This window comes from Pseudophryne corroboree, chromosome 12 (genome assembly GCF_028390025.1).
Source record: "Pseudophryne corroboree isolate aPseCor3 chromosome 12, aPseCor3.hap2, whole genome shotgun sequence".
Taxonomy (NCBI): Eukaryota; Metazoa; Chordata; class Amphibia; order Anura; family Myobatrachidae; genus Pseudophryne; species Pseudophryne corroboree.
This window is the reverse complement of record NC_086455.1, coordinates 66,836,432-66,861,740: the sequence shown is the minus strand read 5'-3', so window position 1 is coordinate 66,861,740 and position 25,309 is coordinate 66,836,432. Positions and strand designations below refer to the sequence as shown.

General features: G+C 43.3%; 1 protein-coding gene across 1 annotated transcript in view; it reads left to right on the top strand.

The window, feature by feature from the left end:
- LOC134980685 (uncharacterized protein C14orf132-like) overlaps nt 1-20,642 on the top strand; it is a 170,590-nt gene extending 149,948 nt beyond the window's left edge. The window contains exon 2 of the mRNA XM_063947609.1: nt 14,307-20,642. Within this exon, the coding sequence (XP_063803679.1) occupies nt 14,307-14,531 (225 nt within the window). The 3' untranslated portion in view covers nt 14,532-20,642. The remainder of the gene's footprint in view (nt 1-14,306) is intronic.
- Nucleotides 20,643-25,309: the final 4,667 nt, after the last annotated feature.

The window sequence follows — 25,309 nt, the reverse complement described above, 5'->3', positions numbered from 1 at the left end:
GTATCCCATATCCAGATATTCCGAAATACGGAATATTCCGAAATACGGACTTTTTTGAGTGAGACTGAGACAGTGAAACCTTTGTTTTCTGATGGCTCAATGTACACAAACTTTGTTTAATACTCAAAGTTATTAAAAATATTGTATTATAAGACCTTCAGGCTGTGTGTATAAGGTTTATATGAAACATAAATGAATTGTGTGAATATACACACACTTTGTTTAATGCACAAAGTTATAAAAAATATTGGCTAAAATGACCTTCAGGCTGTGTGTATAAGGTGTATATGTAACATAAATGCATTCTGTGCTTAGACTTGGGTCCCATCACCATGATATCTCATTATGGTAGGCAATTATTTCAAAATACGGAAAAATCCGATATCCAAAATACCTCTGGTCCCAAGCATTTTGGATAAGGGATACTCAACCTGTATATATATATATATATATATATATATATATATAAGACCAAAAATCCCTGCACTCTCACACAGCTCAGCCAACTACTGGGGTGCCAATCAGAGTCCAACCCACACAGAGGTGGGACCCATAGTACAATACAGGATGAACCACAAAGTGGAACAGATAGCACTCACCAGATTTCAAATCAAAAATTCAGCAAAAAGAATATTTAATGTAAATGGTAATCTCACAGTTCAAAGGTAATGTCCATATTTATCCGACGTTTTGGTCCAAACCAGGACCTTTGTCAAGGATTCACAGCTTTGTCAAACCAGTCAGCATCACAGCAAAGTCAATATAATAGGTAACTGAAGTCTGGAGATGTTGCCTCACCGGCCCCTGTTATATAGCCAGCATAATTGGCGTGTTTGGCGCCTGAATCCACCCCCACTAGCGTAGGAAGTGGGGTGGAACGCATTGGTGGAACGCAGACATCACTTCCGCCATTGCTGGAAGTGAGCTGGGTCTGCACTATCAGAGGGAGTCATCGAGCGCCCCGTGCTGCACAATCAGGAAGTGGGCAGTGTGTTGGAACGCAAACGTCACTTCCATTTTCACCGGAAGTGCGTTGCGCCCAACTTATGTCTGGTGAATATCGCGGGCGCGCCGTGGAGCGCAACCCGGAAGCGGGGACAGGCATCTGGTGGAGCGCACAGCGTCACTCCCGGTGTTGCCGGAAATGAGCCGCGTCCGTCCACTTAACAACATAGTTATACACACAACTTGCTGTAGCGATGGAAAAATGCCCCACACGAGCCAGTTAGTTATATAATACCCACCTTATGGTTGGTTAACCAGAGGGCTTTAAACCTGATGTAGATTAACATCTCAATTGGGGCACATATGTTTTGATTATAGCTGGGCATAAACAGAGGCCAGTGAGTTCACAAGTTGGGGCTATATCTTTCTCTGCAAGTGAAACAAAGAGCAGAAATAAAATAAATAAACCAGATAATAAACAAGGTGACAAATAGACAATTTCAACAAAAGACAAAATCAATCCCACACCCAGTGGGACTTATAACAGGTGCACCTTATACATGACTAAGTAGTTGTCATGAGGAATATCATTAAACAGTTTGTTGATTTATTTCAGAAAAATAGATAAAGGATTATTTTCATTCATTCCTTTTGGTGCTATCGTGTCCAGTTTATGTATCCAAAGGCTTTCTCTTTTTCTAAGCAAGAGGGCACGGTCACCGCCTCGCGGTAATGGAGGTATCCAGTCAATCAGTTTGGACCTCAGATCTGATACTTGATGCCGTAAAGTCATAAAATGTCTGGCTACCGGCAAAGCGGCAGTCCCTGTAGTGATTGCCTGATGTATCGACGTTCTGTGATTCGCCATCCTATCGCGAAACCGTCTGGTCGTCATTCTGACATAGTACAATCCGCACGGACACGTTAAGATATATATCAGATGGTCCATAGAGCAATGCAGTCTGTATCTGATGGCTATCGGTCTCCCCGAATGGGGGTGCGGGAATGTTGGACCTGTCAACATGCCCCTACACGTGGTGCACCCAGTGCACTTAAAGCAACCAGGCCTTCTTTCATGCAGCCATGTAGTTGTCGTGGGTGATTCCTGTCCAGCCATAGGCCTTAACAGTAGTTGTTTTAAGTTGGCTGCCCTACGGTAGGCCATAATCGGGGGAGGGCTTTTTTTCAGTTTAAGTTGGTCATCTGTGGTTAAGATAGGCCAATTCTTCTGAATGGCTCCTCGGACCCTATTCGATAAATGGTCATATGTAGTCATGAAAACCATCCGGTCAGGTGTGGGTGTGGCCTGTGTTGTAACAGTTGGGGGTTCAAATTTCCTCCTCGCCTTTTTGAGACAATTCAGGACAGTCTTCTTATCATATCCCCGCTCAAGGAATCGTGAGGTCATTTCGGATAATTGTGTTTCCATGGTGTTCTTGTTTGTGTTGTTACGCATGACCCTCAGGAATTGGGAAACAGGGAGATTGTCCTTAAGAGCAGGCGGGTGTTGACTAGTTGCAAGCAACAAGGTATTTCTGTCAGTGGGTTTTCTGAACAGACTTGTGTTGATGCGGCCTCCTTCCAGTGTAATGGAAATATCCAGAAAATTAATACTAGTGGCATCAATCTGGTGAGTGAATTTCACTGGACTGTCCAGGCCGTTCAGCGTGCTAACCATTTGGTTAAATGAGTCCATTGTCCCTTTCCACAGCAGGAAAATGTCATCGATGAACCTTTTGTAGAATAGGATCTGTGTTCCATATCTCGGGAAGATGTGCCGTTGCTCATATTCGGTCATGAAAATATTGGCGTAGGCCAGCGCAAGGTTCGAGCCCATCATGGTCCCCTCGCGTTGCAGGTAATACCTTCCTTGATAGAGGAAGTGGTTGTGCTTGAGGACTACCGTTGCCAGTTCCAGGAGAAAACCAGTAGACGGTCCAGTTGGTGGGTACTGTTGCCAGGCATTCGATAGAGCTTGTAGACCTTGTTCATGGGGAATGATGGTGTACAGGGAACACACATCCATGGTGGCCACCAGTGTATCCTCGAGATCATAAGGGAAGGCCATCAGCTTTTGTAGAAAATCTGACGTGTCACGCAGGTAGCTATCTCCCTGTTGTACTATGGGTTGTAGGAATGTATCCACATAGATGGCAAGTGGCTGTAGCAAAGAGTTCCTAGCTGAGATTATGGGTCTACCCAGTGGTTGTGAAAGGGTCTTGTGAATCTAGATGCCCTATAATTTACACCCTCCCCAAGATCCACAAGACCCTTTCACATCCACCGGGTTCCCTTATGATCTCGAGGATACACTGGTGGCCACCATGGATGTGTGTTCCCTGTACACCATCATTCCCCATGAACAAGGTCTACAAGCTCTATCGAATGCCTGGCAACAGTACCCACCAACTGGACCGTCTACTGGTTTTCTCCTGGAACTGGCAATGGTAGTCCTCAAGCACAACCACTTCCTCTATCAAGGAAGGTATTACCTGCAACGCGAGGGGACCGCGATGGGCTCGAACCTTGCGCCGGCCTACGCCAATATTTTCATGACCGAATATAAGCTGTTTATATTCCCGAGATATGGAACACAGATCCTATTCTACAAAAGGTTCATTGACGACATTTTCCTGCTGTGGAAAGGGACAATGGACTCATTTAACCAAATGGTTAGCACGCTGAATGGCCTGGAAAGTCCAGTGAAATTCACTCACCAGATTGATGCCGCTAAACTGTGAGATTACCATTTACATTAAATATTCTTTTTGCTGAATTTTTTATTTGAAATCTGGTGAGTGCTATCTGTTCCACTTTGTGGTTCATCCTGTATTTATATATATATATATATATATATATATATATATATATGTGTGTGTGTGTGTGTACTGTGTGTATGTATATATATATATATATATATATATATGTACTGTATATATATATATATATATATATATATATATATATATATATATAAATCTATTTATTATATAGTGCATCCGGAAAGTATTCACAGCGCTTCACTTTTTCCACATTTTCTTATGTTACAGCCTTATTCCAGAATGGAATAAGTTATTTTTCCCCCCTCAAAATTCTACACACAATACCCCATAATGACAATGTGAAAAAAGCTTTTTTGAGATTTTTGCAAATTTATTAAAAATAAAAAACTAAGAAATCACATGGACATGAGTATTCACAGCCTTTGCTCAATACTTTGTTGATGCACCTTTGGCAGCAATTACAGCCTCAAGTCTTTTTGAATATGATGCCACAAGCTTGACACACCTATCTTTGGCAGTTTCGCCAATTCCTCTTTGCAGCACTTCTCAAGCTCCATCAGGTTGGATGGGAAGCGTCGGTGCACAGCCGTTTTCAGATCTCTCCAGAGATGTTCAATCTGGTTCAAGTCTCTGCTCTGGCTGGGCCACTCAAGGACATTCACAGAGTTGTCCTGAAGCCACTCCTTTGATATCTTGGCTGTGTGTTTAGGGTTGTTGTCCTGCTGAAAGATGAACCGTCGCCCTAGTCTGAGGTCAAGACTGCTCTGGAGCAGGTTTTCATCCAGGATGTCTCTGTACATTGCTGCATTCATCTTTCCCTCTATCCTGACTAGTCTCCCAGTTCCTGCCACTGAAAAACATCCCCACAGCATGATGCTGCCACCACCATGCTTCACTGTAGGGATGGTAATGGCCTGGTGATGAGCGGTGCCTGGTTTCCTCCAAACATGATGCCTGGCATTCACGTCAAAGAGTCCAATCTTTGTCTCATCAGACCAGAGAATTTTGTTTCTCATGGTCTGAGAGTCCTTCAGGTGCATTTTGGAAAACTCCAGGTAGGCTGCCATGTGCTTTTACTAAGGAGTGGCTTCCATCTGGCCACTCTACCGTACAGGCCTGATTGGTGGATTGCTGCAGAGATGGTTGTCCTTCTGGAAGGTTCTCCTCTCTCCACAGAGGAATGCTGTAGCTCTGACAGAGTAACCATTGAATTCTTGGTCACCTCCCTGACTAGGACCCTTCTCCCCCAATTGCTTAGTTTTGACGGCCGGCCAGCTCTAGGAAGAGTCCTGCTGGTTCCAAAATTCTTCCATTTATGGATGGTGGAGGCCACTGTGCTCATTGGGACCTTCAAAGCAGCAGATATTTTTCTATACCCTTCCCCAGATTTGTGCCTCAAGACAATCCTATCTCGGATGTCTACAGACAATTCCTATGACTTCATGCTTGGTTTGTGTTCAGACATGCACTGTCAAGTGTGGGACCTTATATAGACAGGTGTGTGCCTTTCCAAATCATGTCCAATCAACTGAATTTACCACAGGTGGTCTCCATTTGAGCAGTAGGAACATCTCAAGGATTATCAGTGGAAACAGGATGCACCTGAGCTCAATTTTGAGCTTCATTGCAAAGGCTGTGAATACTTATGTACATGTGATTTCTTTGTTTTTTATTTTTAATAAATTTGCAAAAATCGCAAAAAAAAACAATTTTTCACATTGTCAGTATGGGGTATTGTGTGTAGAATTTTGAGGTAAAAAAAATAATTTATTCCATTTTGGAATAAGGCTGTAAAATAACAAAATGTGGAAAAAGTGAAGTGCTGTGAATACTTTCCGGATGATGATATATATATATATATATATATATATATTTATTTGAAAAGATATAAGACCTTTATCGCGCTAAAGATGTGAAAGCTTCAACTTAGGGAAAATACTCCCTGTTAGATGGGGTATGAACAACAGATAGTGAAAGCAGAGATTTCCCCAGGGAGCTGATGTTGTACTTTGGTATGTACAAGTTTTGTATAATAAAATAATTAAAAAAAAGAGATTGTTTATTTTTTTAAAAAGCAATACATAAAACTGTTTACAATTTGCCCAGAATAACAATAAACAATGTGTTGGTAATTCAAACAACATCAAAATGATCTTCTTTGTAGAGATGTCAGAGAACAATGTGTTAACCCAACGCGTTTCGTCCTACAGACTTCATCAGGGGTGTATTAATCAAAGAATCACAATATGGACATACATCTTATCGTGTCTTCAAAAAGGCAATTTAACAATGCTTAAAATAGTATCGGACCAAATTTCACCATATGGGGTATCAATTTAAATTGAATTGGAAGTAACCCTTTTCACTGATTATCCACTGGGTATAACCTTTTTGAAATTTAGAGTAATTCTGAATCAATTTAATTCATTTAAGCCCATAAGATGGCAAATCACTGGATATCTTCCAGATGTCAATTTAGACAAAGTGGACCACTGTGATAGTACCAATTAGATTACATCAAGCCCATAAAGTGACTGATCACTGAATGTCGTCCCAGTGTTTATTTGAACAGGGCAAATCACCGCAATAGTGCCGATTCAATTAAATAAAGCCAATTGAAGCAGCTAATCACTGGATATCGTCCAGGTATCAATTTGAACAAGGCAAACCACTGCAATTGTGCCTCTCCACAGAAAGTAACACTCCTAGCTGCTGCATGCCCAGCATCCCCAGACAGCCCCTGTATCCTACCCCACCTCATTCATGAAATCAACTTGAGATTTCTTTGTTATTCAGTCACACTATCTTTTATTATATTTCAAGATGCTGACATACCTGGGATTCAAACCGATTGCCTGGGACATTGCAGTCAAACACTCTACTCATTGAGCTACAGTAGCTGCTTTGCGTAGAAAGCTAGAGAATTCTCAGCTAGATAATTCTAAATTGAAGCTTACCTTGTACTTTGTAAAATAATGATCATCATTGCATCTGCGCAGATCTATGTAGAGTGTTGCTGCAAGGGTAAGGATGTGTGGCTGCAAACTACATAGATCTGCTCACTTTCAATGCTGATTATATTTTTTTACAAAGTACAAGTAGCTCTATATAGTTAGAAATAGCATGAGGAAGTATAAGGGTGGTGCTTCTCTACCTCTCATTTGCTGGCCTGTTGGGTGTGAGATTGGCTGCTCCCTTCTATTATGAGAAAGCCAGGAAGATCTCTTCACGTGTTATGCCAAGAAGATATTTTTACCTTTGTGCTGCCCCTGGCTTATAAACTGCTTCCACACCTCAATTGTGCCTGGGAATGCAGTACTCTGTGTGGAGTGAATGTTTTAACTTTAATACATCTGTTTGTCATAATCATTGCTAGATGTCCTATTATCAGATCGTCACATGCCTGTCTCCAAACCAAAATGCTGCTCAGTTTCCTTTTTGTTTTTCTGAGGAATTATTTAAATACATTTCTTAAGAAGAAAGAGCATTAGGTCATGGCATTATGTGTCAGTATCCCATGATTTATGATTGCTGTAGAAGGTTCACAGGTGTTAGCAGAGCCATGAAATTTTAATAATATCGAGCAGTGAGTTTCTTCACATCACGGCAAGGGGTGTGAGTTCTGCATCAGGAGCAGAGACGGATTGTATTTGTTCACTCAACAAACTCAATGATGTTTTTTTAAAGTACATGAAGTTTATGACATACAACACTATTTCTGTATTAAAATGGTGCCGTGAATTCTCCTAGTACAGGTCAGGTATCTGGATACCCAAAAACTAGAATATTCCACAAACTGGTATAGTTCAGCCCTGTAGTGATGTCATGGCCAGCCAGGAAGAGCCCCTTATGCATATTTACTCCAGGTAAAGCCCCTTATACACAATACACCAGGTAGAGCCCCTTTTATACACATTGCACCAGGCAGAAGCCCCTTACACACGTTATGCCAGGTAGAGCCGCTTATACATGTTGCACCAGGTAGAGCCTCTTATACATGTTACTGCAGGTAGAACCCCTTATACACGTTACACCAGGTACAGCCTCTTGTACACATTGGGCCAGGTAGAGCCTCTTATACACATTGCGCAGGTAGAGTCTGTTATACACATTGCACCAGGTAGGGCCTGTTATATACATTGTGCCAGGTAGACCCTTATACACTTTGCACCAGGCAAAGCCTCTTATACACATTGCGCCAGGTAGCCCCTTATACAAATTGTGTCAGTTATCCCCTCTATAGAGAGTGTGTGTGTGTTCTCCAGGTAGCCCCTTATAAACATTGTGCCAGGTAGCCATTATACACATTGCGCCAGGTAGCCCCTTATCCAGATTGTGCCAAATAGCTCCTTCTACACATAGTCCCTTATACACATTGCACCAGGTAGCACCTTATATACATTGCACCAGATAGCACCCTATGCACATTGTGCCAGGTAGCCCCTCTATAGAGTGTGTGTGTGTGTGTGTGTGTGTGTGTGTGTGTGTGTGTGTGTGTTCACCAGGTAGCCCCTTATAAACATTGTGCCAGGTAGCCCCTTATACATATAGATCCTTATACACATTGCACCAGGTAGCCCCTTATACACATTGCATGGTGCATTTAAATTGAAATCTACATTGCAGTGTAAAAATAAAGTTGTCCAGTATTTGTCGGCTATGCAAAGCAGCCTGCACAAAAAAATATAACCAACCAAATCGAAATCTCTCTGCACATGTTATATCAGCCCCACCTGCATTGCAACATTGTTTTGCCAGTTCAGTAGCGGATCTTGCCACGGGCAAGCAGGACTTTTGCCCGGGGCGCCGCCTTCCGGAGGGCGCCGGTGCCATCCGGAGGGCGCCGCACCATGGCAAGATCTGCTGCTGCTGTGGTGCCCCCCGCTGCCGCGGCCCGCTGTCCGTTGTGAAGGGAAACTAGACGCTACGCGTCTAATTTCCCTTCATGGGCTGCCCGCTGTGAAGGGAAACTAGACGCTACGCGTCTAATTTCCCTTCCTGGAGAGGACCTTCACTGTAATGATGTGCGGTGCGCGTTGACGTCATCGCACACCGCACATCAAAGGTCCTCTCCACGAAGGGAACTAGACGCTTAGCGTCTAGTTTACCTTCGTGGAGAGGACCTTTGCTGTTTGGTGCGCGATGACGTCATCGCACACCGCACATCCTACAACAGTACAGGGGGCGTAACTGACCACGCCCCCTGTATGAAGCCACGCCCCCTAATGCCGCCCGGGCCGTCAGAAGCCCCCGAACCGGCCCTGTGCCAGTTGTGTGCTTTTTGGCTTTGCTTGCAACTCTGAATCTGGAAATAGTTTTAAAAATCCGCGCTGCAGCTGGGATTTTTTATGTTTGAGCTGCTCTGAAGGTTAAGAGAAATGGTAATAATATAAAAACCAGAGCGCTTGTAATTATGTATATAAAAAATGTGTTGCAACAATTGTTACCTAAAAAATTTGTATTGTAACTTTGTTTATTTGTGCAATACCTGTAGGAAAAAAAAGTTAGTTAAAAATGTTAACAGCCCTTTTGTTTATTTGCCACGGTGTTCAGATTAGCCAAAAGGGTTCCGTTTATTGCCGTACCCAAAGGAGTAGTTCTTATTACGATAGTCCTGTGTCCCTAACTATCCCTATTCTACCAACCTGGTCCACAGTGACAGAGGCGTCACTAGGGTTGGTGTCACCCGGTATGGTTACTTATGGTGTCACCCCCATGGACCTCCTTCCGTATCTCATATCTATAATAATAAAATATTACATTACAACAAGCATAGCCTCCCCTCCCCCACACTACTCTGTACACACTGCACCCCATATTACATTATTACAGTACACTCAGTACCCCCATACTGAATTACAGTAAACACAGCACCCCCCCCCCACACACACACTACTCCACAGTACACAGAGCACTCCCTCCCCCACACTACTTCACAGTACACAGAGCACCCCCTCCCCCACACTACTTCACAGTACACAGAGCACCCCCTCCCCCACACTACTTCACAGTACACAGAGCACTCCCTCCCCCACTCTAATCAGTGCACACAGCACCACCTCCCCCACAATACTTCACAGTACAGAGAGCAGCACCTCACCCACACTACTCCCCAGTACACACAGCACTCCCTCCCTCACTCTACTCATTACACACAGCACCCCTCCCACACACTACTCCACAGTACACAGAGCACTCCCTCCCCCACACTACTTCACAGTACACAGAGCACCCCCTCCCCCACACTACACAGTACACAGAGCACCCCCTCCCCCACACTACACAGTACACAGAGCACCCCCTCCCCCACACTACTTCACAGTACACAGAGCACTCCCTCCCCCACTCTAATCAGTGCACACAGCACCACCTCCCCCACAATACTTCACAGTACAGAGAGCAGCACCTCACCCACACTACTCCCCAGTACACACAGCACTCCCTCCCTCACTCTACTCATTACACACAGCACCCCTCCCACACACTACTCCACAGTACACAGAGCACTCCCTCCCCCACACTACTTCACAGTACACAGAGCACCCCCTCCCCCACACTACACAGTACACAGAGCACCCCCTCCCCCACACTACACAGTACACAGAGCACCCCCTCCCCCACACTACTTCACAGTACACAGAGCACTCCCTCCCCCACTCTAATCAGTGCACACAGCACCACCTCCCCCACAATACTTCACAGTACAGAGAGCAGCACCTCACCCACACTACTCCCCAGTACACACAGCACTCCCTCCCTCACTCTACTCATTACACACAGCACCCCTCCCACACACTACTCCACAGTACACAGAGCACTCCCTCCCCCACACTACTTCACAGTACACAGAGCACCCCCTCCCCCACACTACACAGTACACAGAGCACCCCCTCCCCCACACTACACAGTACACAGAGCACCCCCTCCCCCACACTACTTCACAGTACACAGAGCACTCCCTCCCCCACTCTAATCAGTGCACACAGCACCACCTCCCCCACAATACTTCACAGTACAGAGAGCAGCACCTCACCCACACTACTCCCCAGTACACACAGCACTCCCTCCCTCACTCTACTCATTACACACAGCACCCCCTCCCCCACACTACTTCACAGTACACAGAGCACTCCCTCCCCCACTCTAATCAGTGCACACAGCACCACCTCCCCCACAATACTTCACAGTACAGAGAGCAGCACCTCACCCACACTACTCCCCAGTACACACAGCACTCCCTCCCTCACTCTACTCATTACACACAGCACCCCTCCCACACACTACTTCACAGTACACAGAGCACCCCCACCCTACTCCTTAATACACACTAATATACACATACCCCCTCCTCCTCAGTACACATAGCCTCCCCGTCCCATATTATCCCATAGAACACACAGCCAGCACTCCCATTGTACCTGGCTGTCTTAATTCTTCCAATACAGAGCAGGTAGCCACTAGCCAGCACATGCAGTCCAGAGACTCGGGCGATGAACAGGAAGAGAGGAGGGCTGGGCACACAGACGGACGGACTCTACGTGTGTGGGGCGATGGCTACAGTGTCGACTGTGGTCTTTTGCTTTATTTCAGGTGCGGGGCTGACAGCTGCACTCGCGGCGATGCCCCGCCACCCGATGAGCTGCTGCCCGATAGGAGCTGTTCTCCGTTTGCGGTAGTTTGTGAACTGGTCCGCAAGGGGGGTGGGCTGCTCAGCTGAACGGGGAGTGTCCAGGCCTCCCGTCGGACCAATCCGACCCTGGCATACTGGGCCGCGGCGGAGTCCTGCAGGAGGTAGCTGTGACTGTGTCACTTTGAGTCGGCGGGGGTGCGATCATAACTGCAGCGCTTAGTACCAGGCAGGAGGAGGAGGGGGTGTGGATGCGAGTCCACAGCTCTATTTGGTGTCACCCCATTGAAGGGTGACACCCGGGTGCGGGCCGCACCCCCCGCACCCCCCTCATGACGCCACTGCACAGTGATAAGGGGACGTTGGTACTTGGTATCTCCCTTCAGCCGGTTCCCCACTCTGGCTAGCCACCTCACTCCCGCCGCGTCTCCTATGCGCCGTGCGACGCGCTGAATTGACTAGGAGTCCCGGTCTGTGTATCAGCTTTGGTGTGCTTTGTAGATGCAAGTCACAAATCTGAAGGTCCATGGGCAGTGCTCTGACGCGTTTCAGACTACAGGCCCTTTATCGAGGATGGCGCAGGTTTAGCCAACTTTTCTTTTTATAATAAAAAAACTTTATTGATACTTACACCGACCTTCCTAATGCACAGATCAATTTTATCATGAGGAGCATAGACTTCATTCTACATAAGACCTACTTTTGGAAGGAAGGTGTCTTCTACAATCAAATCAGAGGCACGGTGATGGGTTTTTCGATGGCACCGAGCTACGCCAATCTTTACATCGCTAAATGGGAGGAAGAAACTATCTGGAAAAATAATCCTTATAAAGAGAACCTTATCATCTGTAAACGGTACATAGACGACCTGCTATTCATTTGGAATGGGACGGAGGAAAATCTAAGTAACTTCCTGCAATATATGGGGAACAACGAATATGGATTGGAGTTCACATTGACAATCAGCAAGGACACGGTGGTTTATCTGGATCTGGAAATTTACATCTCACAGAATGCGTTACACACAAGAAAACACAAAAAAAAAAACTGTTAGCAGTAACAGTACGTTACCAGTTAATAGTAACCACCATGTAAATTGGACTCGGAATATACCAGGGGGCCAACTCAGATGAACAAAGAGAAACTGCTCGCAACAAGAAGAATTCGTCATACAAGCAAACCAACTAAAATCACAGTTTTTGGGAAAAAGATAAAAAGAAACAAGCCTTCAACAAGAAATAGAGAAACTGACAAGAATAGAAAGGAGTGAACTCATCAAGTGCAAACCAAAACAGGAGACAAATGAATTCCAGTTGGCGTTTGTCACTCAATATAATAACCAACATCACTTCTTCGAATCTATCCTACAAAAACACTGGCATATACTTCATTTACATACACAATTAAAATAGCTGCTCCCAGAGAAACCCAGAATAATTTACAGAAGGGCAAAAAATCTAAAACAAGAATTAAGCAGAAGCTTCATACCACCAGGTACAGTAAGTCATACAGAAGCAAGGAATAACGGACATCATCATTGTTTAAATTGTACAGCCTGCAAAGCGACAAATAAAACCTCACAGCACCAACAAGGGGTTTCAAATCACACGTCACGAAGACACAATATAAAATAAAAGATGCCATTACTTGTAATACTGAGGGACTCATCTATCTTTTGGAATGTCCATGCTATCTACAATATGTTGGCCAAATTCAACTTCCTGGTTTTTTAATAGTATCAATAAAGTTTTTTTTGTTATAAAAAGAAAAGTTGGCTAAACCTGTGCCATCCTCAATAAAGGGCTTGTAGCCTGAAAAGCGTCAGAAGCGCTGCCCAAGGACCTTCAGATTTGTGACTTGCATCTACAAAGCACACCGCACAGCACACCGAAACCGATACACAGACCGGGACTCCCAGACAATTCAGCGCGCTTCACGGCGCATATGAGACACGGCGTGAGTGAGGTGGCTAACCAGAGCAGGGAACCAGCCGAAGGGAGATACCAATGTCCCCTTATCCCCATGGACCAAGTTGGTAGAATAGGGATAGTTAGGGACACAGGACTATCCTAATAAGAACTACTCCTTTGGATACGGCAATTAATGGAACCCTTTTGGCTAATCTGAACACCGTGGCAAATAAACAAAAGTGCTGTTAACATTTTAACTAACCTTTTTTTCTTACAGCTTTTGCACAAATAAACAGTTACAAGTTTTTTAAGCAACAATTGTTGCAACACATTTTTTATATACATAATTACAAGCACTCTGGTTTTTATATTATTAACTCTGAATCAGGACCTTAGTGGGGAATTCAATTAGCACTGGGGCTGGCCTCGCCAGACTTATTTAATTATCAGGGTTTCCCCCGTGCGCGAGCCCCCGCAGCCCTTCGCGCTAGTCCCCGGGGGATGGACTGAACCTTGCATAAGAAAAAAAACACTATTTCTGCAGTTTATGCGGAATCAGTGATTTTCTGAGCATGAATCCTTATTTATTTATTTATTTATTTGGGGGGGGGGGGGCGGGAAAAGGGCTATTTCATTTATTTGGATTTTTGCCGCCAGTTAGTCGTGGGGTAAACCCCCTGGGGCTAATTGAATACCCCCTTAGTCACACACAATATACAAGTGTTATATATCAAATTAATCAGCACATTCTCCTCATGCATATTAGTCGCATCATGCATCCTAGTCACATTGTGTTGCGACAAAGACATATTTTCGGTAAAAAAAAGTCGCCCAGTGCTAGCATATTTGCACAGGACCTAGAAGTTGACTTGAGCCAGGCATCTCACACTGTGTGGTGTACTGAGGCTAGTTGTAGTAAGTTTGTTTATATGCAACTTGTATAAGATGACAAATCCATTTTCTGTGTGGATGATTTTTAACATGTAGAATGAGGTCACAGATGAACCAAGTTTGATTGTTTACATTTATTTTGTTCCACAGCTCCCTGTCATGGGAGGAGCCTTCATGGATTCGCCCAACGATGAATTTGGAACGGAATATTCCTTATTCAACTCCTCAGCCAACGTACATGCAGCCTCTTACGCTCAAAGCCCACCGGAAGAGCAAGCACATTCCTCTAACGATGCCATATTATTATGGATTGCAATCATCGCCACTATTGGAAATATTGTGGTCGTGGGAGTGGTCTATGCCTTCACTTTCTAAGAAGACTGAGATTGCTGACAATGGGGCTTGGAGACACAAACAACATTTTTTATTGATGTACATACATTGTTCATTATTTAAGGCCTGTCAGGCCTAAAAAAGAAAAGTCCATGAAACATTTAACAAAAGGAATGATATTTCATTGTGGGGAGTAAACAGGCTTAAGTGCTCTGGGGTTACCCTAGTTCCATAGCCTAAGGGTCTGTGCCGCTATTCCGCTTGTGGAAATGGAAGGCTCCTATGCTAAATTAGATTAATGTTAATTGATAATTGATGTTGTTTCTTATAGTACAGTATTACCACAGCTTTTATTAGTGTTTGCATAACAATACTTTCAAAAACAAACATTTTTTTAAAAAGTTTTAATTTCTTATTTGGAATTCTCAAAGGAATTTTTATTTAACTGGGTCTCCAGCTGTACACTATAGGAAACAGAAATGAGAACATGTGTCATGGTCTAATTAGCTAATTATCTGGCTCTCAGATATATGACCTAGTAAACAAAGGGCGAATGGAACTGCATAACGTAATCCCTGAATTAAACCAAACTTGTTTATTCTTCTTAACAGATATGTGTCATTTACCAAGGGCTCTGAATAACAGTGTTAGCTCTTATTTTCTTATTCTTTATCTTTTTTGGCTGTTTTGATATTTGTATGAAAAATACGTTTACACTGAATGTCAGAGATGGTCAGTTTGTTTTAGTAATTTTTTTTTAAAAAGAGGACTTTAAGGTGATTTTTAAACTAACAAAAATATATTTCTTATTTTTAATACATGTCGTGGATATATTATAGTCAAGCCAAATATTATTGAGGCTATATAATGGAATTATCTAGATAACAATATTTTTTTTTTTACTAAGATGAAGCCCCTCCATGATAAGAGACAATATTTTGAAGTGTTGTTCTAAAGGATGGACCTGAATTCTCATGTAGTAGAATAACACTCTATTCCAAAACAAATTCAGAAATTGCACACTGCCTACTGCCATATTTCTGCAAGTGTCCATCATAATATTACTAGTCACAAAGACTCATTTTTAAAAGCGCGAGCATGCAAAAATACAGTGCAAATGTTGTTTTTTGTCTTACCTCGTAACATAGATGATTTGCTGGCCAAGATGGTGGTATCTATGGGTATGCAATGCATTCGCAGGGGAGCAGCTGGTTGAATACTAGTAGAAAACTAGTAGTGCAGCCATCACATGCAAAAAAAAGGTTTCATTTAGCAGAATAAGAGACATCCATTAATTTCTGGTAGGGTGGCAGCATGTATACCCCCTCAACAAGACTATATCTACCTCTTCTGAAATGGTTGAAATAGGGCATCATCCTATACTGTCAAAGGCAACACTTTTCTACATGCACTTCAGTAAGTGTGACAATAATCAAACACACAAAATGAGCACATGTAATACAGTACAGTAACCGAAATTAGTAGCAATCTGGCACATAATATAATATACTTTATACTGTCCATTATCATCATTATATTCCAAGTCTCATAACTACCTGGGTACATTTGTTGTGAAGCTGCGTTAGGTTTCTACTCTAATCCAGAATTTTTTCCTCTGGGATGGGACCCCTATGCTCATCTATATAGCCACTGGAAATGTCAGTATATGCCAAGTATATATACTATAGTCCATGACCATTTCATGTGTATTTTTATCACTTACTTTGGTGCCTCTTTAAGGGGTAGATTTATCAAACTTTCTATAACGCAAGAAGAAGTTTAGCCCATAGCAAACAATTAGATTCTACCTGTCATTTATCTAGTACATTCGATAAAATGATAGCTACTGTATAAGCTGATTGATTGCTATGAGCAATTTCTCCATCTGTCCTTTTTAGAAGGTTTGTTACATCTCCCCCTTTGTCTTAAATGCTTCACTTGTATTATGGGGACTGTAGGACATTATGGGGACTGTATATCTGTCTAAGTCACTTTTAAGTGTTTGAATACTTCTATTATATAGGTCACCCACATCTTCAGTAGAAATGCTGAAAGGAACAATACTGTAAGTATCATCCTATTAGAGGTATCATCAGGATGACTGCCACCACTAGGCATGTGCAGCAGCTCCATTCCACCCTTTATACTGCATGCACTGGCTGTTGGCCAGAAAGTAGGGAAGTGTGGGTTCCAGGCAACTGGACTCCCCCCACCTTCCCCTGCATTTGCCTATGCCCCTCCCTTCTGGATCATATTTAAATAAATTCTACTTACTAGATGAAAACTTGATGCTGCATGTAATTATATTATTGGGTGCATTCTCAACTTAGCCTTTACTCAGAAAGGAACACTCCGATTCCCACAGATAACCCCATTAGCAGATCTAAAATCTTGCACGTAGATGCTGCCATCCTGGCCCCCAGATTCAGGCACTTCCCTATAAGAACTGGTGCACTTCTTCAAAAATAGATGCACAATGGTACAAAACAGTATTTGCACTTATTCATGTTCAGAAATTACATTTAGAGGGAAATGTATATTAAGTGGAGGTGTGTGACAGGTGCTGTAGAAATGAGAAAACTGTTTCTAATAATTACTGATATACAGGGACCAATAATGCCAAATAACTGAAGCCATATGACTGTAGGAACCTTACATGCTCCCATCCTGTAGTGCACCAACCCTGGTCCTCGAGAGCTACCCACAGTTCACGTTTTCCAGGTCTCCTCACGGAATCACAAGTGAAGTAATTAGCTCCAACTGTGGATCGTTTAAAATGTGTCAGTTAGTAATGAGTACACCTGTGCACCTGCTAGGTGAGCTGGAAAACGTGAACTGTTGGTAGCTCTCGAGGACCAGGGTTGGCTACCAGGGCTGTAGTGACTCCAGAGGTGGGGCTGCAGTGCAGTCCAAAATTCAAATAGAGGAGCCACACCAACTGCCAGTGAGTCCCGCTGGGAGAAGTCTGGCAGCGTTTAGATGGCAGTTGGTGTGGCTTCCCTATTTGAATTTTGGACTGTGCCGCAGCCCCTCCTCCGGAGCCACCAATGTTCCCGTGCTTTAGCATAATGTAGGGAATTATAGATTGACAGAGGAAATGACAGCGTTATATTAAGATGCTCAATAGGAAAAATATAAATTGAGCTAAGGTAAAGAACAGAACTGCAAACCAACATGTGAGGGGGTCCGTATCTTTATTTAACAGTTCTAATACAAATTTATATATTACAGGACATATTTTCCAGTTTTTACATGTAATCAAAACTTTTAAGGCTACAAAGTTGACTTAAGATGAACAATATTTTGAATTGAATTTATTTTTATTATTGAATTTAATAGTTAATTATCTTTTTCTAACTGATCCTAATCAATATGATTGCTAAGTATAATCCAACAATCCTGGTAATACAGTGACAAGTTAACCAAAACTAAAATATGGTCACAGTATTTATGACATAATTGCATTCGCTATAAGTGCATAATTATAATTATGCCATTACTATTAATGGAATAAGATTTCCCTTTCCACTGCAACAAGAATTTCCCTATCCTTTATGGGGTTAAAATAATGTGAATTTTTTTTTTATGTGCTATTTATTGATTACCAAACTTTTTACTGTATTTTTGTGCGTATGTATATACTCTAATAATAGTAAAGAAGAAAAAACTAAAAGAATAATTCACTTTTGGTTACTATTTCCTATTTTACAAGCCGAAGAAAATGAAAGTTTGACATATTTGCACACTGGGCATTAAATGATCTGATACATAAAAAGTTTTGGAAAGTTATGCTGAGCAAGAACCCGGCCTGGAAGCATAAGGGCTAATGCAGAATTGAAAGCAAGAAAAATGCAGATATTCCCCTGTATGGTGCATTCACTTATGCATCCGCTGTGCCCCTACCCAAACCCTTATGCTGGGTACACACTAGAGGATGTGTACCCAGCGTGATGATGTGACCCAGTGGTGGGGGCAGCGTCAGCAAGTGAGTACACACTTGCCGGTGCCGCCAGCATTGAACGACAGCAGCCCTGGCTGGGTATGCATGCACAGCCGACTGGCGATATCGCATCATCAGGGTCATAGTGCGTACACACTGGATGATGTCGTTTAAGGATATGTCGTTATTAGGCACATCGTCCACTATATCATCGAGTGTGTACCCAAACTTTTAGAGTTATTGCTTTCATCATTATTAGCGTGCACTTGCATCTCTCTTGCCTACTCTTCTGGAAAGTCCAGGAGGTTCCTAAATCTCAGGTGGTGCTCCCGGGCACCATGAAGAGCATTCAAGTCTCCTGCAGCTGCCCACCATCCATCTGGCACCACCCACTTTCCAAGAAAGGTGGGCAGCTGGCCAATGATGCATTTTGCACTGAATTACGTCATTGTAGCCATAACCAAATACTGGTAATCTCGGCATTGTATAGAGGGGCAGAGCCACAATCACGTGTCATGCATTCCAGCCCACCAATGCCATGCCATGACCAATACATGCCCCCTGCTGTGCTGATCCAGCTACCCACTTCCCTCACAGGGCGGGTAAAAAGTAGGCAACTATGAGTTGCACCAGGAATATTGGTGCAAGACCTCCACATAGTGGATAATTCCATAGACACGCCCCCCCCCTCCACGCGATCTTATTAAACCTAGTCTACCTGCATATGCCAAGTAACCCCTCAATTACACCCATTCTGCTGCAAATGGAAACATGACTGGGTTGTGTGTGACACTGCAGTGCTCGTACTTGTGTACTGTCAGCTGCAGAGCATTCAAAGTGCTGAAACCCACAGCACAATATCCCTCCGCTAAACTAATTTACATTCAATTCTGCGTTAGCCCTATACTGTGTCAGCCTGTTTGGGGCTCCTCAGTGTAGTTATCTGCTCAGCATGTGAAACTAAACACAGTGAGAACGAGACCAAATTTAGGGAATACAGAAACTCCCTAATTGAAATCAGTAAAACATGCCATTTTGGGGTATGTTTATTTTGTACACATACGGCTTGCTTTAGAGTTGCATGTAAGTCCATTGGCACAAGGAAAACATGGGACTTATGTAAGGCTTGTTGAACTGTAAGCCTACATCTTATACTTACTAGGTGCAACTGGTGGCGACTGATCTGGGGTGATCACAGTAGGGGCGTTTGCAGAAAAGTCAGCCCCTTAGAAATGTGCCTGATTCTAAGATTCTCCTTTTAGGGGGTGTTTCATTGAGTCTCTCATAGGCCTGGTGCAAGTTTCCAAGATTATGAGAACAACGGCTACAGTGCACTTTTGCGCCAGACTTATCTATATGCTAAATATAAAGTTGCACACATGAAGCAGAAGCAGTGAAAAGCGTGAAGAAGTGAGCCTGTGGAGAAGTTGCCCATGGCAACCAATCCGCTGCTTCGTACAATTGTATAGTATGCCAATTATAAATGTTACGTCAATGCTGATTGGTTGCCATGGGCAACTTCTCCACTGCTTCATGAAAAGTCCCCAGAATACATTCTTAGTGGCATATTCATAAATATGTCCCATCTGCAGCCCCAATACTTTGGTATCTGACTCCCCATGAATTGCAGCTGTCCCCATTAGCCTTATCACTGACAGCTATGTCGCTAGTTAGTAAAGGCATAACTTCACGCTGCCAAATCTGACCTGACGGTGTTAACGCACATGCATGACCTGGGTTTTGCAGTCACACTCCGAAAAATGAAAGTTTGCGGCGTTTGACGAATGTAGGTCCCCATATTATCGGGGCTGCCAGGTTAGCAGGATCAGTGATATCTCCTGCATTACCTGTGTAAAGTGCAGACCCGATACTTGTATTTTACAAATGTAAGTGAAAATGTATTTTCACTTACAATAAGTGATGATGAATGGGTCCCTTATGAAACATAAGTATACTGATGTATTTAACTTGTACGCAAAAGTTGTGTTCTTACATTAACTCTAAATCAGGCCAATAATAGAAAGAATATAAGACAGTTACAGTAACTTGCACAAATGACGTTTTTTTCTTAAATTTTAGAAGTATTTTGTAAGTGTACTGTATTTATTAAATATGTAAGGAAAATACATTGTAATGTGTTGCGCAGTACAAAATCATATTTGAATTTCCGATTCAGCTCATTGAAATTCTAATAAATGCTTTTGATTATATTAGCTGTGATCTTACTGTCTTCATTGTATCAGTCTCCTATGGAATGCATTAAGCCCAGAAGGGTGATTTGCTAAGGTGTAACTTTTTACAAGCTTGCTGGGTTTTTGTTTGTTGCTATGCTGTCCAATCAGGGCTGGGAAACTTAAATAAAATCAGAACAATCATGGTTTCTTTTCTCCAGTCCTGATTGGGTGAGTCTATGTGCCGGAGAACTAGAGATGTGCAGTTCGGTTCTTTGGAAATCCGAACCCACATTCATTTTTACGGTTCCAAACCACTTCGAGTTTCAGTTCAGAACACCGGAGGAGATCCGATTTGAACTGAGTCCTGGTTCGGACCTTCCTGCAATTCGGATTTGGATTTAAAATCGGAACCTTGGGTTTTGGATTGAGAATATGACGTTAGCTGTTTTTAGACATTTTAAAGAAATTCAAGACCCAATATTTTAAATATAAATTCCAAACCAAAATACTTGAGGGTGGTTTTGCAAAACTACAACATGATGGTGAAATTAGATCCAAAACACGAGACTCATCTCTGAGGAGAACATGGATGGTACAAGCTGGTGGAGAGTTATGCCTTCAGTATATCAGCTCACCCATGGTATCTATGGGCAGAGACGGATTAAGACTCCAGGGAGCCCTAGGCAACATACAGGTTTGGGCAACTGTCCTCTTCCATTGTCCACTATAAATAAAACACAGCAATGAGTTAGAGCCCTAGGTAGTGGCCTCTCTTGCCTGATGGGTAATGTGGCTATGCCTGTAGGCAAGGGCATAGCTACCAAAGGTGCAGGGAGTGCAGCTTCTATGGGGCCCATAGCTGAGAGGGGCCCAACTTCCCTGTCCCAGTCTTATGTGTTATATACATTTCTCACCACTGCGTGCTACATAGGGGCTCTTACAAACTTGTGGCATAATATGAACTGGGGATACTGTATGTCATAATGGGAACTGGGGGTACTGTGACATAGGGGTCTATTTACAAAGCCTTGGATGGAGGTAATAAGCCTTGAAAAGTGATACATTTCACGGTGATAAAGTACAAACCAATCAGCTCCTAACTGTCATGTCACAAACTGTGTTTGAAAAATGACAATTAGGAGCTGATTGGTGGTACCTTATCTCCATCCACTTTATCTCTGTCCCGGGCTTAGTAAATGGAGCCTATAACATGAACTAAAGCACTACTTTGGTTTAGAAAATAAACTAGGTCACTATTTTTGGGCATATCATTAAGAACTGCTGCAGAGGTGTGTCTGTAGAAGCTTTGGGACAGGGGCCCCTTCACAGTGATGCTATGGGGGACACAAAGTTCCCTGCCTGTAGGTATTCCTAATTTACAAACCAACCTGCAGAAAACAAAAGCTAATAAAATAGAAACAGAGGTAAATAAACTCTACACATTATTTTAACAAAAGACATAGCAACATACTTTATTAAAAAATAATATAGTATATTTAATACATATTTTTTTATATAGAGAAGACGCAACAGGCATACAGAATTAATGAATGTACGACAAAGGAAACTCCAAATGCTCTGTAAAGGATTTTTTTTTTACAGTTTCTATAAAAGTATATACTGTACTTCTTTACGGATAGGGCTACATGGCTTCAATTAAGTTGTATGCTGCGTTTTAAACTTAAATGTTTTATTGATTACTTACGCCTTTGATGTACTATCTCAAAGGACAATCAATATTTAATGTGAAATCTTAGAGGAATGTAGATCCTAGTACTTTAATTAGTTGTTTCCATATCGTTCCAAAAAGGAAACCTAATTAAACGCAGAAGAAAAGGGTGTTGACCTGGGACGGATACTTTCATTGATGAAAGATTTTGGTGGAATCTAAAACCACTGTCTAGTACAGTACGTGTTATACAGGGGAGGCATTTGATATACCGGCTGTCGGGATCCCGGCGCTCAGCATACCGGCGCCGGAATCCCGACAGCCGGCATACTGACAACTATTCTCCTTCTTGGGTGTCCACGACACCCCTGGAGGGAGGAAAATAGCATGGCGCACGTAGCGCGCCACCGTGCCCGCAGCAAGCCCGCAAGGGGCTCTTTTGCGCTCACCCTGCTGCCTGCATGCCAGCGGTCGGGATCCCGGTGCCGGTGTGCTGAGCGCCAGGATCCCAAACGCCCACAAACGTACTACAACCGTTATACAGTTTGTATGTTGTTATCATGACACAGACAAAGGGCTGATGCAGAATGAGTGGTGCGCCGATTATTGTGCCGTACCTTGCGTTATTGTGAATGTTCATAACATAAACGCACTCAAATGTTAAATTGCAGTCATTAATTCATCTGACACTTATGACTCCTTATCACTGGAGAGGTGGAATGGGGAAGGGAAGTGTCAGTCTAATTTTGGAAAAGATCAGTGATGGTGCAGTCACGCAAAAGGGATCCTGATGATAGGGCGACACTAAAGAGATCGACAGTCAATAGGTTGACCCCGTATGTCCGACATGCATTAGGTGGGCATGGTCAAAAGGTCAACACGTAAAAGGTTGATTGTGCTTATGGGCAACATGTACAAAAGGTGGACAGGTTGTAATGGTCAACTTGGCAATTGTCGACGCAACATATAGTCGACACAAGTTTTTTGTTATTTTGCTTTTTCCCCCAAGTTTTTTATACACATGCACTACGATTGGGAATAACAACCTACCCAAAGCATGACAAGTGAAGTGATCCATGTGTGGGGACGCAGTACACTAATTGGGGTTCCATGTGCTTTGAGGGCAAAAATGACACAACCCAAAAATAGAAACTGTTGTGTCAACCTTTTTTGTGTCGACATTTTTTCATGTTGACCTTCTCATGTGTTGACCTTTTGTACCTGTCACCCTTTTCCAGTGTCTTCCATTTACCTATCAATGTAATAATCCTTTTTACTATGTCGACCTTTTCCATGTCGACCATATAGGGTTGCCTAGTGGCTGTCGACCTAAGTAGGGCCAACCTATTGATCCAAACCCACGAAAAGATGTCTCATGCAGATCACCAATAATGCGCACACTTTCTCCTTTGGGCTGCCACAAACTCCACTTTCTCCTCAGGGCGAGCCAGCTGACAGCTCGGCCACAGGAGGTGGGGGATACTCTATTTTGCATGCACTTTTATTTAAAGTAATTCGCTCCCATTTTGCCAACAACTCTGCAACCACCCCAAAATGTTCATTGCTTTAAGGGCTCGTCCACACAAGTAGTTTACTGAATTGCGTTTTATGAGATACGCAACTAGAAAAAATACGCCAATGAAATAGGATAATGCAGAGACCCTTCTATGGTGCAATGCCTTATGTGCCACACTTTTTCTCCAGCAATTTTCCTCAGTTGATTTCCATGTACAACACAGGACAAGAACACAGCACAGGAAAATGCTGTTTAAACAAGCCCTAAAGCAATCAGCAATAATAAAGTATCACAGTAGCTCTGATCAAACACTTGTGGACCATGCTATCATGCAATTTTTCTTTTGCTCTATATTTATAAACTTTTCTTTGATATTTACTTTTATACCCTGTGCAACAAGAATACAGAAAATTTGGGTGTGATATACTGTATACCGGCGACTGGGATGCCAGCGGTCATAAGACCAACACCTGCATCCCAAAGCTCATTATCCCACAGCTTAACGGTAGATGCTAGAATCAAGTGGGCTAAGGGACCTTTTCCATCTGGGGGAGGAGCCACAACACAAGGGGGAGGAGCTAGGCCAGCGGGATAGTTCCTCTGCTATCCACGCCACCAACTATTACCTTTAGTAATCAGGTGGTGAGCAAAGCGAGCCACCGAGCCCGAAGCGTGGCGAGCAAAGCGAGCCCGCGAGGGTACTTTTCGGGTACCCTGTTCGCCCGTAGCCCCTCCCCCTGGTGACGTGTCTCCTCCCCTAGATACGTCAGAAGGTCCCTTCTCCCACTTCGAAATAGAATCAACCACAGCTTAACCCTCCCCAGTGGTGCTCAAGCTAACCCCCCACCCTGCAGCCTAACCCTCCCTTCCCCGCAGCCTAACCCTAACCCTCCCCAGTGGTGCTCAAGCTAACCCCCCCTCCCTGCAGCCTAACCCTCCCTTCCCCGCAGCCTAACCCTATCCCTCCCCAGTGGTGCCTCAAGCTAACCCTCCCTTCCCCGCAGCCTAACCCCAACCCTCCCTGGTGGTGCCTAGCCCTAACCCCCCCTTCCTGCAGCCTAATTCTAACCCTCCCTTCCCTGCAGCGGTGCAGCCTAACCCTAACCTCCCCACCCGCAGCATACTTACGTTCGAGATGTCGGCGGTCGGGATTCCGGCGTCAGCATTCCAAGTGATGTCGGAGTGTCATTCCTCGGGCCAGGATTTCGAACACTGGCATCCCGACAGCATCTCGAAAATTCCATCTTATGTATTGAATAAGAGGAATTGTACTGTGCAGTTGGAAAATTTACAAAAATAGGTTGGAGTATACACATACAGGAAAATTCAGAAGCAAAACATGATATAAAGTAGAACAAAACAAAATCACTAACCAATCAGCTCCTAATTGAAATTATTTTCAAACAAATTGAGAGTTAGGAGATGATTGGCTAGTGCTTTTTTTATCTCTTCACTTTATCTCTCTCTACTGTATGCTTTGATAAATACCTCTCTAAGGCACTGCAGTAGGTGAAAATATAT